Source organism: Salvia splendens, unplaced genomic scaffold (genome assembly GCF_004379255.2).
Source record: "Salvia splendens isolate huo1 unplaced genomic scaffold, SspV2 ctg1100, whole genome shotgun sequence".
NCBI lineage: Eukaryota > Viridiplantae > Streptophyta > Magnoliopsida > Lamiales > Lamiaceae > Salvia > Salvia splendens.
This window is the reverse complement of record NW_024598647.1, coordinates 1-13240: the sequence shown is the minus strand read 5'-3', so window position 1 is coordinate 13240 and position 13240 is coordinate 1. Positions and strand designations below refer to the sequence as shown.

At 38.4% G+C, this 13240-nt stretch overlaps 2 protein-coding genes across 3 annotated transcripts; both read left to right on the top strand.

The window, feature by feature from the left end:
• Positions 1 to 5586: 5586 nt before the first annotated feature.
• On the top strand, positions 5587 to 11820 carry LOC121788612 (shaggy-related protein kinase eta-like). 2 transcript variants are annotated; one of them, XM_042187258.1, is made up of 12 exons: positions 5587 to 5902; positions 6622 to 6714; positions 7068 to 7127; positions 7219 to 7491; positions 7576 to 7650; positions 7733 to 7789; positions 7937 to 8077; positions 8179 to 8229; positions 8306 to 8401; positions 9254 to 9300; positions 10822 to 10923; positions 11258 to 11820. In XM_042187258.1, exons 1-12 carry the CDS (start codon positions 5888 to 5890, stop codon positions 11292 to 11294), a joined length of 1047 nt encoding a protein of 348 aa, XP_042043192.1. In that variant the 5' UTR covers positions 5587 to 5887; the 3' UTR covers positions 11295 to 11820. The 2 variants fall into 2 exon arrangements, with proteins under 2 accessions (XP_042043192.1, XP_042043191.1); XM_042187257.1 differs by having other exon boundaries at positions 5593 to 5902; positions 9254 to 9337.
• A 918-nt stretch (positions 11821 to 12738) lies between these two features.
• Positions 12739 to 13040, top strand: LOC121788613 (the record flags this gene model as incomplete). The annotated part of the gene is made up of 1 exon (XM_042187259.1): positions 12739 to 13040. A coding segment is annotated over exon 1 (302 nt), but the record flags the coding sequence as incomplete, so codon positions are not given.
• Between the last annotated feature and the right edge of the window lie 200 nt (positions 13041 to 13240).

Sequence of the window (13240 nt, the reverse complement as noted above, 5' to 3'; positions counted from 1 at the left end):
TTTTAAGCGCAATATGCGAACACACTTGCTCTTTTTTCGATCACCTCGGATGACCGCTATCTCTCCTTTGGTGGGGAAGGTGTTCGGCGAGGAAGCCTCTGATCGCTATGATCGGGCTTCTTTTTGTCTTCTCTAGATGAGCTGTCTAAAGACCGTTTTCGACGGTCTGCCTCATCGGCACGAGAAAACTTGTCCGCAATGTCCCACATCTCTTGAGCTGTTTGCGGACTGCATTCCACGAGCTTTCTGTAGAGAGCTCCGGGCAGGATTCCATTTTGGAATGCCGAAATGACAAGTAGATCATTGAGATTATCTACTTGTAGGCATTCCTTATGGAATCTCGTCAGGAAGTCGCTGATCTTTTCGTCGCGACCTTGACGTATAGAAAGCAGCTGAGCCGAAGTAATCCGGGCTTCCGCTTTCTGAAAGAACCTCCTGTGGAAAGCATCCATTAGATCTCGGTAGGATCTAATGCTGCCTTGGGGGAGGCTATCGAACCACCTTCTTGCGTTCCCGATAAGCAGTTCGGGAAACAGCTTGCACATGTGGACCTCGTTGAGACCCTGGTTCGCCATGTTATATTGATAGCGTCCCAAGAAATCATGAGGATCCACGAGTCCGTCATAGGTTATCGACGGAGTTCGGTAGTTCTGTGGTAGGGAAGTTCGGGTAATATCGTCCGAGAACGGAGTCCTCAATGCTCCGTACATGGCGAACCCGTCATTTCTTCGGTATGGAGGAGATGGAGTTCTCCTGTGATTCCGGTACCGAGGATTCTTTCTTCTGGAAGACATGACACTACTGCGGTAGTGACTGTCTCGTATGGAGGGAGAGGGAGAATCCGCCGTTTTCGCCTCCGGCTGCTTTTGGCTTCTCTGCAGGAAGGTTAAGAATTCCTCCTGCTTTTCAGCCAAAAACAGCTTGACAGCCTCGTTCAAATCGGGCTGCTGGGAAGACTCGGTGTGACGGCTTTTGGAGCGGCTTGTTCCTCCGCCATGAGAACTGGTGGTGGATTTATCCCTAGGCTGTTTTCCAGACCTATGGGGTGGATTGGCTTCCTCCTGGTTCTCACGGGCAGGAATACGGGTACTCTGCGATCTGGTATGCATTTTTTGGGTTGAAAAAATGGTCAAAAATTCGCTTTATCACAAATTTGGTTCTCTGTTTCCCACAGACGGCGCCAGTGATGAATCCGCGAATTGTTGATGTTAGTAAATGCAGGAAAATACAGATCACGACACAGAGAATTTTACGTGGTTCGATTTACTGAGGTAAATCTACGTCCACGGGGAGAAATGGGGGCAGGTTTGTATTGCTTGATCTGGAATTACAGCTTACAACACAGACTTGCTATATGGTATTTTTCTCTAGAGAGCTTCTAACCCCTTTCTATCAGATCTAAGTTCTATTTATACATTGAACTAAGATCGTGGCTTACATCATCACTCTAGGTCGTGGAGGTCGTGTAGGTCATGGCCTAAGATCGTGGCCTGAGTTGACGCCACGTGGTAGTGGGTGTGTTGGAAGTTGTGGAAATCCTGCATGGGTCCACTAACTCCTTGTTCGGTCGAAAACTGAGACCGAACTGCTTTGGTTGCCGATCTGAGAGTAGAGCTTGATGCCGACCTGAGAGCAGAGCTTGGTTGGCTTTTACCGAGCTGTAGGCTGAGGCCGAACTCTTTGGTAATGCCGAACTCGCAGAGCTTGATTGGTCGGCTTTTACCGAGCTGTAGGCTGAGGCCGAACTCTTTGGTAATGCCGAACTCATACTCTTCCTTGGGCTTTGGGCTGATGGGCCGTCATTGCTGTCGGGCTTGTTTAGTACGCACCCCATCACCCGCCATTGTGTAGTTGAATGTCTTTATGACGTGGCAGTGCAGTGAGATGTCCTTATGACGTGACATGAGGTGTTTTTGAGAAGTCAGTCGGGATATCCGCCGGGGCATCCATCCCACTGTGAATGCTCTAATGAGACAAAGGAGTTTATGATATGGTTGGAGAAAATTTACGCAATCATAACATCTAGAATCATACATACAGTTGTACTACAGCTAGATCATATCTAGTTTCGAGTTTACTAAATTCACGAAACCATTATTGGAGTAGTAAGTGAGCAATCAATTGTAGAGCGAGAGAGGAGAAAGAGACACAAATACAAACACAACACAAAAATCAAATTTAATGTGATGAATCAATAGTAGGAACATTCAAATTCAATGTCTGCTACTACAAATTAAACATATAATCACGGAAATTAAATAAAAATAAAACAGCAAAATATCTAACAAGGAATCTGCTTGGTGAACCACTTGATCACAGAAAACGGAGCCTTAATGAGCGCCAACGCTAATTCTACGATCACCGTCACGCACAGGCAACACGGACACACGATGCTCAACAAAATCCTGCATTCAACAATTCACACACCATAAATCCACGATCTCACTATCATATAGTAGTATTACCCAATTTTTTAACTCAATTAATCTTATCCACCTAAATTTGAGCAAATTAGCCGGAGAGAGAGAGAGAGAGAGAGAGAGGTACCCGACGATCCAGATAACGACGCCGACGAGGGAGAGGATGAGCGCGACGAAGGCGAAGGGGAGGCCGAGGAGAAAACCCAAGGGACGGCATCTGCAATCGTCGTCGTCTCCGCCGCCGCACATATTTGAGTCTCGAGCGAGAGTAGTGGTTGATTCAAATTTTAATCAAGTTGTGTGGAGAGAGAGAGAGAGAGAGATGAAGTGATATCCAAATCGAAATTGAAGAAGTTTCCAAGTAGTAAACGTCGTGGGGTCACAGACGGCGTATTTGGCCACCAAAACGTGTCGTGCGGAAATATCTACGCTGCCACGTGCCGTTTGAATCCAATTATTGCTAATTTCATTTATTACCGTAATTAATCTCGACTTTAATACTTTTAAGATTTTTAAATTAAATATAATACTAAGATTCTAAGAAACAAAGAAGTTTATTAAATCTGCTGAAATCCAAGTCACCAAAATCCCTTTCAAAACAGTCATATTTATTTGGTTCATGAAAATTAATTATTTTTCATTAAGTTTATATTTTGGATACCCTTATTATAATTTGGACACATAAAGTTCATTTAGACCAAGCCGTGCTACTGTTCGAATTTCAAATGCATAGGACTAATTTTTTTCGACTCGATTGCCATGAGAAAAATCAAGGATAACCCTCAAAATTTAATCATTATATGACGTTAGTTAACAGACGTGAGGTTTTTAATTTATAAATAACAAATGGTCCCTGAACTATATATTTTGCACGCAAATAGTACCTAAACTTTAAAAATATAGTGGGTAATCCCTTGTCTAAGGTGTAATCACATTTTTTATACTTTTTCAGCTTTGATCATAATTTTGCACCAAAAATGTCCCCGAGGCATGAAGGGTATTTTTGGACTTTCATATCTAGGTAATAGATTTGATATTTTCTTTATCTTTCTCTTTAGTATTAAATATGATATTTTTTTATAGTTTGGGTATCTAAAATGATACTATTATTCACTTCACTTTTTTCAATCACTTTATGTCATATCTTCTTTCTCTCTCTTTCTCTAAAAATTTTAGGAAGTAAAAAATTAAAATAAAAAAATACACTATAAAATTCTTAAATATGGAATAAAATTTAAAATTATATATTTAATTATCAAAATAAATTTTAGCTAAATTTAATTTGATTTTGGTTCAATAATTTCTTTAATATTAAATATTATGATTAATTGAAAATTAAGAATTTAGTTTTAATTAAAAATATTAATTTTTAATATTAAAAAAATAATCAAATCACAATCAAAATTTTTCTACAAATTATTTTTATTATTAAATTTATAATTTTGATTTTTATAATTAATATATTTAAGAAGTTCATACTATTTTTTATTTTTAATTTTTTACTTCCTAAAATTTTTAGAGAACGAGAGAGAAAGAAGATATGACATGTGATTGAAAAAGCGAAGTGAATAATATCATTTTAGATACTCAAACTATAAGAAATTATCATATTTAGTACTAGAGAGAAAGATAAAGAAAATATCAAATCTATTACCTAGATATGAAAGTCCAAAAATGTCCTTCATGCCTTGGGGGCATTTTTGGTGCAAAATTGTGATGAATAGTGAAAAAGTATAAAAAAATGTGATTATACCTTAGTTCAGGGACTACCCACGGTATTTTAAAGTTTAGGTATTATTTGCGTCCAAAACGCATAGTTCAGGGACTATTTGCGTAGTTCACTCTTATAAATAAGGTTTTTATATTTTACTATTGCATTTGTAAAGGTGAATATCAGATTTTCTGTTGTTCGTTAAACCTTAAATTCTGAAGTGATACAATATTCCACGATCCACCAAAGGTACTTACATGACTAAAGCTATTTGTACCATTAAATTTTTTTTTAATGAGAATAAAGAAATTTATGCTGAAAGATTATACAGAGAGAGATAAAACATGAGAAATATTAAAATATAAAATAGGAAAGAAAATATATATATTTTTTAAATATTAGCGCAAATACTTTGAAACAGTAAAAAAATGAAATATAGTGCAAATGGGTTGATAAAAAGGAAATAGAGTAGTACTTAATAAAGAAAAATGCTATTTGAGGAGATGGAAACAAAAAATGAGGAATGGATGCATGGAAGAGAAAAAACACACGATGTATGAATAAATTCATGGACATCCTCGTACATATTATTATCCATGTATAATTAAGCATATTTATACAAATACATATCTAAATCTGTTCATGAAGAAAGTCAAATGCGACTGCCAATGTGGCACGATGCTAGTTAGTCATTTGCTTCTCGTTTATATTCTCCACTGAATAGCGCTATTATTGCATAATTAGTCACAGTAGTTTGACATCACTGCCGCAACTTGCATGAAGATTCATACTCTAAAGCTCCCTTGTCAAGACCAACAACAACCCATACTCATTTCCACTCCAAATACTTGCTTCATCAAATCAAATACAAATACTATGATACCATCATTGTGTCTTAACAAATTTAAACTTAAAACGCAAGTACATAACTTGCAATAGATTGCAGAGAGAGAGAGAGAATATGAAAAGATCACAAGTAATGAGCTAAATTTAAAAAGTATTATTGACACCTAATATCATTAAACTTTTAAAAAATGGAGTATTATTTTTCATCAACTTCTAACTGAATAAATAATATTACAGATTTCCTATATAAATATAATAACTGGGCCATATGTATTCAAACTATTTTTTTATATATTTTAAAATTAATTACTGGGCCATAAACTACCAGAGTACTATGAACGTTTATTATTAAGTTTATAGAGGTGGGATTTTAAGGAGAAAAGTTACATCCGAAGAATAATTATGTTAAATAGTTATTGGGCTTTATAGAAGAAAACCATGGGCTCAAAATTAATAGATAGCAAACCAGGCCCATCTACTGCGCTCCTGCAAACCGGAAGTATAACTACCGCAATTAATAATGGTCACTGATTTGATCAGTAATCTAATTGTTGCAAACTTGTGAAGCGAGGTGGTTTTCCACCCAATTAATTATATCCATAACGAAAAGAAAAAGAAGAAAACAGAGTCAGCAAAAGAGAGAGGGGAAAGAGGAATTGCGAGAGCTGTAATCACATGGGATGCTGTTTGGTTTGTGGGACCCGGCATCCCTACCCCACCACCACCACCACCCTCTAACCACGCCTCCCTCTCTCTAATTGTGTTCTTTTCCTTTTCTCTACCGACAATCATAACCTCTCAATCATCAACGCAAATATGCTGCGCAGATCGCAGAGTTGAAATCGTTTTACGTTCTACGTAATTTTTTTAGGTTTTCGCCTTTCAATTTGCTTGCGGGAATTCTGCTGTTATGGCCGACGATAAGGTTATTTTTTTCCACTTTTTTTCGTTCTTAGCGGAAGATTGTGCTAATTGTGAGATTGATTTCTAAATACCGCACTATGTTAGATCTTCTATTTTCTTAAGTCATAGTTCCGTAAACGGTAGATCTGCATTTCACTTATTTATTTAATTTTTCTCAATCAGTTAACTCCGGCGTTTAATTTAGCTGATTTTTATAGTTTTGGTGCTTGAGGTTATTGTTGCTTGTAATCGTTCTGCCGTAGCTCTTCTCTCTGTTCTTCTTGTGTCTTTGGAAATCTTCAGTTTTATAATTTGCCTAGGTTATCAATTTTAGACGAGCTAAGAGTATTTTATTTCATTTGAATTTCCTCTCCGGTTAGATTGATCCTTTATCTAGTGTTAGGTTTATAGAAAGTTATTTTATGTTTATCTACTTTAATTTTATTAAGTTTCTATGACCTTGGAATATGTGGATGCCTTAAGCCGCAACATTTCTGGCTTATTGGAAGTTCCTGCTGGCTGATTTAGTGAGTGGATTGCAAATTAACGGTTTTGCATTATTTCCTGAATTATGTTCTTGATCTTTGCTAAAGTACATATTTGTACTTTGCTACATGATCTGCTAGATTGTGTATTCTAGCAAAATGTGCATATCTATAGGAAGTTCTTTCATAGCTGATCTTTAGTACCAGTAGAGTAATGTGGTTTCTCTTCTAATATGAGCATTTATCATTTATACAGGAGATGTCTGCTCCAGTGATGGATGGGAATGGCACAGTTACTGGTCACATAATTTCGACCACCATAGGGGGAAAGAACGGGGAACCTAAGCAGGTAAACCTATTGTCTGATTGTTGGCCTCGAGTCATGACTGAATGAGTTAATAAGTACAGCTTAATTTTGCTTAAGTTGGGATGCTGGCCATTTGGGTTGAAGCAAACAGGCTTGACATAGTTAGAGTATAGCGAAGAATCTTGAGCTGTCAAGTGTAGCTCTTGAAATTAAGGGCGATCTTTAGTGACCTGTAAGTGAATCAAATAGAAGTTTGGGATGAACTGGCAAAGACAAGGGCAAAGAGATTAAAATTGGTTCTTATACCTCAATTTCTCTGCAATGAGAACAAACCTAGGAAGAAGGAAAACCTTGGTTTATGGAGTTTCTAATTTCTTTTTTTTTGTACTATGCAGACAGTTAGTTACATGGCAGAGCGAGTTGTAGGGACCGGTTCCTTTGGAATTGTTTTTCAGGTATTTACATCCATAGGCCACTAGTGCTAGTTTCCTATTTCTTGTTGTAAGTTCTCAAGAAACTTATTTGCTATATGTTATTTTACTTTAGGCAAAATGCATTGAAACTGGAGAGACTGTGGCTATAAAAAAGGTCTTGCAAGACAGAAGATATAAAAATCGTGAGCTGCAGCTTATGCGGACTATGGATCACCCGAACATTGTTTCCTTGAAGCATTGTTTCTTCTCAACTACAAGTCAAAATGAGCTTTTTCTCAATTTAGTTATGGAGTATGTTCCAGAAAGTATGTTTCGTGTTCTGAAGCATTATAGTGATGCAAACCAGAAAATGCCACTCATCTACGTGAAACTTTACACTTACCAAGTAAGTAAAATAACTTCTTATAAAGTTCTTTCAAGTTTACTGGTTCTTTGTTTTCCAACACGATAATTAAGATATATTATGCAGATTTTCAGAGGGTTGGCTTACATGCATTCTGTTGCTGGTGTCTGCCACAGAGACTTGAAGCCCCAAAATGTCTTGGTAGGGATGAGTAGACTTTTCACTCACATATAGAAGAAAATGAGTGGTATTAATATTGATATTGCTTTCTCCATCCCTGTAGGTCGATCCAGCCACCCATATTGTCAAGATTTGTGATTTCGGAAGTGCAAAAGTATTAGTAAGTGATCTTTTTGGAGCTTCTTATGATTTGGAGATAAATGGAGGACGTTAGCTTCTTAGCTTCCATATTGATTCTTTTTACTGAAGTTATTTGCAACTCAAATGTTTCTTCTTGTAGTTATGATTGCTTGACTTTTATTTATAGGTAAGAGGTGAAGCAAACATATCGTACATTTGTTCTCGATTTTATCGGGCTCCTGAACTCATTTTTGGTGCAACTGAATACACTACTTCCATTGATATCTGGTCAGCTGGTTGTGTCCTTGCTGAGCTTCTTCTGGGTCAAGTGAGTTGCCTTGCTAATTTTGATATACGCAGATGCTTGTCACCTTCATTGGCTATTAGTATGTTCACTTGACCTAATAGTATATATTGTGCAATGTGTAGCCTTTGTTTCCTGGGGAAAATTCCGTGGGCCAGCTTGTAGAAGTCATTAAGGTATCATTAGGTCATTATTTCAGAGGGCATGTCATGCATTAACTTATCTCCTGAGATATATTGTTTTCTCTTTAAGGTACTTGGAACTCCAACACGTGAAGAAATCCGTTGTATGAATCCAAACTACAATGATTTTAGATTTCCCCAAATTAAAGCACACCCTTGGCACAAGGTATACCTTCAACATTTCAAGTTTTGTATGATCCATTGTTGGAGCTATATATTGTGGTTTTTTTCTTGTTCTCCATTGCCTGTTGCAATCTATGATACTGTTTGGACTCTTACAGTGCTTTTCACCTGCTGAAATTCGGTAATCTAGAATTGGCATACCTGAGTTGGGGAAGGTTGAGAAGAATGGGAAGGGTAGCATGGATTAAATACATACTAGAGTTGCATTATGCTTTCTCATAATTAGAGTGCTGAGCTTCAAAGGTGGCGAAGTCAAATCTTTGACATTTATTCACCTGTTTACCCATCTTTGTGCTCAAATGATGATGCAGTGGTCATTGACATCATTGTGCTCAATAATGCATTTGGTCTGAGTTGTACTGAGCTTAGCAAAGACTGGTCAATATCAATTCAATTGCTAAGTTTGTCTCAAGAATGTGTTGCTTTGGATTGTCATGATGGAAACCTTGGTGAATCAAAGAGGATCTGCTGTTCAATGGTGCTATACCTATATGCTACAATGTACAAATAAAGTAATGTCTAGCTATGGCCCCTACAACCTCAAATTTCAATACAAGAATAAGTCTCCTTTTGCAATCCCCTTAGTTAAGCTTAAACGTGCACAATCATGCACATTATCCAACCCAGGGGAGGAATGGGAGAAGGAAAAACACTTTTGAGGAATCTAAGTTATGCTGGTAGTCCTGTTGAATAGTGCAGATGCTGATGTATAGTGCATGTAATCACTCTTTGGTCTTTGTTCTACCTTTGAAAGTTTTCTTGTGAGGATCATGATTCAACATTGCATACTTTCCATATGTTGTATGTTGACCTGACTTACCCATGGCGACTTCAGGTATTTCACAAAAGAATGCCTCCAGAAGCAATAGATCTTACTTCCAGGTTGCTGCAATACTCTCCAAATCTTCGTTGCACTGCAGTGAGTTTCTTCTATATTTTTTGCAGTCTGTTTGGAAAAATGATGTGGCCTTGGTTGAAGTAAATATTATCTGATTCTTGGTTTCATATTGGGTAAACTGCTTCTAAAATCGTGAACTTTCACAATAGTTTGGTATTTCCCGTAAACTTTAAAAGTTGCGTTAAAAATCATGAACTTTGCTTTCGGTTGCCGATTTCCCGAGTCGGGTTTTCCGGCCAGACTTGTGCTGATGTGGCGAGCTGATAATTTTTTTTAAAAAAAATCACCTCCTTGCTGACGTGGCATGATGACTAAGCATTCTATTAGTAGTATTTTTTAAAATTTTCCTCCCAGCTATAATTAAATCATATTTTAAAATAATAGTAGTAATTAATAAAATTAACACAGCTTACTCCTTCCTTCGTTTTCGGCAAATCACATTCATATTTCTAACCTCACCTCTTCACTCTCTCTCTCTCCCTCTCAAATTCGATTTCTCAGTTCAATCTCCAATCACAAAATCGGAATCGATCGATTCGGCAATGTCGAGTCTCGGTGGCGTAATCGGCGAAGAGGCAGCCGCTGCTTACGACGGCGGCGCGAAAATCGAAAGGAGGGGGAGACGGCGGGGCGGCGGTGTGTTGTTGTTGCCCCTGCGCAATGGTGCACCTCCTGATCTGTCCGTGTTCCGCCTCCCGAGTGGGCTGTGGCGGAAGAAGAAGCTGAAGATGCTGCTGAGGAAGAAGAAGCAGCGGAATTCGCCGGAGAAGGCGGCGGATGATCGGCGGAATTCGGGTTTCCTCGGCGGCGACGAGGCGGAGGAAGGGGAGGGGGTGAAAACGGACGTCGTTGAACGGGAGGATCGGCGGATATCGGACTTCCTACGGCGTGACATTCGTCACCATCAATCCGCCGGGGCCGCCGTTGTCGGCGGAGACGGAAACGCCGGTGTCCGAAGCGCTGAATGCTTCGATTGAATATCGACGGGATTTTGGGGATTTCTCTGTTGGGTATCTCCGTCGGGCAAGGGAGATAGCGGAGAGGGGAGACTCTCCGGTACTTTTCCGACGGCAAATCGCCGAGGTGACGGCCGGCGGTAGATGATGGTGGAGGTGGAAGGCGACTGATTTGGGTGAAGTGAAGTGAGGAGAGTGGAGAAGGGAGTTGACTATTGACTGATTTTTTGAAATTTTAATTTTTTTTCAACCAACACAAAACGACGTCGTTTTGTGTTCCGGCTGCCAAGTCACGCTTCCGGTTGCCACATAAGATAAGTTTATGCCGGAAAACTACCGAGTCGGGTCGTTTGGGAAATTTGCACAACTCGGCAAAGTTCATGATTTTTAATGCAACTTTTAAAGTTTACGGGAAATACCAAATTATCGTGAAAGTTCACGATTTTAGAAGCAATTTACCCTTTCATATTTGATGCGATTCGCTGCCTACATGCTTTCCAAATTATGCCGTTGTATGCATATCCTTTAAATTGATGCTTCTTTGTGTAGCTTGAAGCATGTGCCCATCCTTTCTTTGATGAGCTGCGGGAACCTAATGCACGGTTACCAAATGGTCGCCCATTGCCGCCTCTGTTCAACTTCAAACAGGAGGTGCGTGAATATTCTATCATCATCTTGCATTTTTGGTAAAGAATTGATCCAAACTAGTATGTCTTTAAAGTGAGCCGGAGCATATTATCAGGCATTAATTTTCTTTTGAAAGGAAGCTTGTCTGGTATCACATAAAAAACAAATTACATGGACCAAGCTGGAATATATTCTTTTCCTGATGGTAATTTGAGGGTAGTGCTTGACTTGTGTGCCTTAAAACCCATATATACAACCCCGTCTCTTGCTATATTGGACGGTGTTATTAATTTTTTTTTGTTATTCCAAGGTTTATCTTTTCTTCTACTGACATAACTTTCTTCCTCTGTGCATATAGTTGTCTGGTGCCTCTCCAGATCTCATCAACAAGCTGATACCCGATCATGTGAAAAGACAGATGGGCCTCCAGTTCTTTGCATCCTATGATGGAATGACGTAAAATAGATTATACGTGCAAGTAATAGTAGTTAACGGGTTGAAGAACTCTTATAACGGTTTGTAACACCTCTAACTGAGAGGGGTTAGCTGAACCAACGGCATCTGTGGATCTACGAGGACCAGAACAGAAGGGGGGTGGGCAATAAATAATCCCACTGCAGCTCATCTGGATTGTGTCTTCCATACAATGCAGTTTTTTTCCCCTTTTCCTACATAGTTGCCTGTTCGGCTGTGTGTTCTAGCAGCAGCGTTTCTGGAAGAGGAGAGATCCTTTTTGTGTATATGTTTGGTTACCCACAAGGAAGAATGCATAACAGGCAAAGATATCATCAGAGTGTATGAATAGATGCTGTCCTATAAACCAAAAATGGTAGGTTTCTCTTTCTGTTTCTTCTTGTTAAAGTTGTCCTTTACATGTGAAAGAAAATGTTGCTTATATATACTGAGTTTTTGCATTACTTATTTTCTCCTTGATTTTAGCAAGATCTCCACAAATATTTTGCTACAAAAACTAAAATGGATGGTAGTACTGTTACTACTACTTCACTAAATAGACCACCCATCAATCATAATAATGTTACACGGCATACCATCATAGCTCACACACAAAAGTACTCGATCCGCCCGAAAGAAAAGACTCAAACTCCCTACTAGTTTATATCTCTAAATATTTGGAGAATAAATTTCAACTCTCTAAACCCTATTTTGATTTTAAATTTTACTTCTCTCTCTATCTATTTTTTCTTCTATTTCTCTTATTTTACCAATTTCACCTTAAAACTTATGACGAGACTGTTTTTTATAGGTGGAGGGAGTAATATTTTTTTTAAAATTTACACAATTTAGATCTTTGAATATTACCATATGTCTCGGAAAAATGATGAGTTATTTTTCTCATCCTTCTACACTTTATTTTGTCATTGAACTCATTAAGGGCATACTTTGTGATTATTAAGCTAACTATATCTAACTATCAAAATTGCTATCTCGCCAACAAAAACCGAAAGTAAAATCCCAACCAAATAAGTAGTAATATTGCATTAATTCATAAAATGTAGTAGTAGTAGTAGAATGGAACTGTCAAAGGCTCTCTTCGATATGTCTACACACGCCATTACTATTCTAGAGAGAGAGAGAGAGAGAGAGTTGAGTCAACTGGGCAGTCCAGTGACGGAGTTGAAGGAAGTGTAAATGATGTCAATCTCGTCAACCAAATTTCCACCCCTAACCAGACGCATATGTTTTTCCAGCTTCCCCTTTAATCACGTCTAGCTACTATTCTGCTTCAATGTAGTACAGTATATCAATTCCGCAGTGATTACCTCTCCACTTTCGTACATATGCACAGTTATTTTTGGAAAAATTTGGTTATTGTGTTTAATGGATGAGCAACTGCACGAGATCAATCAGAGAGCCGGGGGCGATGATATATCAAATTCAAGCAATAAGGAGAGTAGGATTTCCGGTGAAATTGCCGCAAAGTCGAAAATGGGTGTAATCGACGTGACATGCGATGAGTTTTTGGTGGAAAATCAGAGAGTGTGTAGGATATGCCATTTGAATGGCAAGGAGAGTGGGGAGAATTCGGTGGAGTTGATCGAGCTTGGCTGTGGATGCAAAGGGGAGCTCGGAGTTGCTCATTTATGCTGCGCTGAGGCGTGGTTTAGAGTGAGAGGATATAGGTGACCAACTTTTTTGACCTGTTGGATAATTAATTGTCCTGTTTTGTTCAATTTGATTAAACTCAAAACCTGTGCACTCATGTGATTGAGCTTAGAGGTTAGGCTTGATTTTGGAAAAAAAGTGGAATTTAAAATTTTGGAAACATTTGGGTTGGATTGTGTGAATTTGAAATCTTTTTCATGAGTTGATCAAAATAAGT

Coding starts and splice junctions, on each gene's coding strand:
- LOC121788612 (XM_042187257.1), top strand. Junction 6,715..7,067: donor AGAACGGGGAACCTAAGCAG/GTAAACCTATTG, acceptor TGTACTATGCAG/ACAGTTAGTTACATGGCAGA. Junction 8,078..8,178: donor CTGAGCTTCTTCTGGGTCAA/GTGAGTTGCCTT, acceptor TGCAATGTGTAG/CCTTTGTTTCCTGGGGAAAA.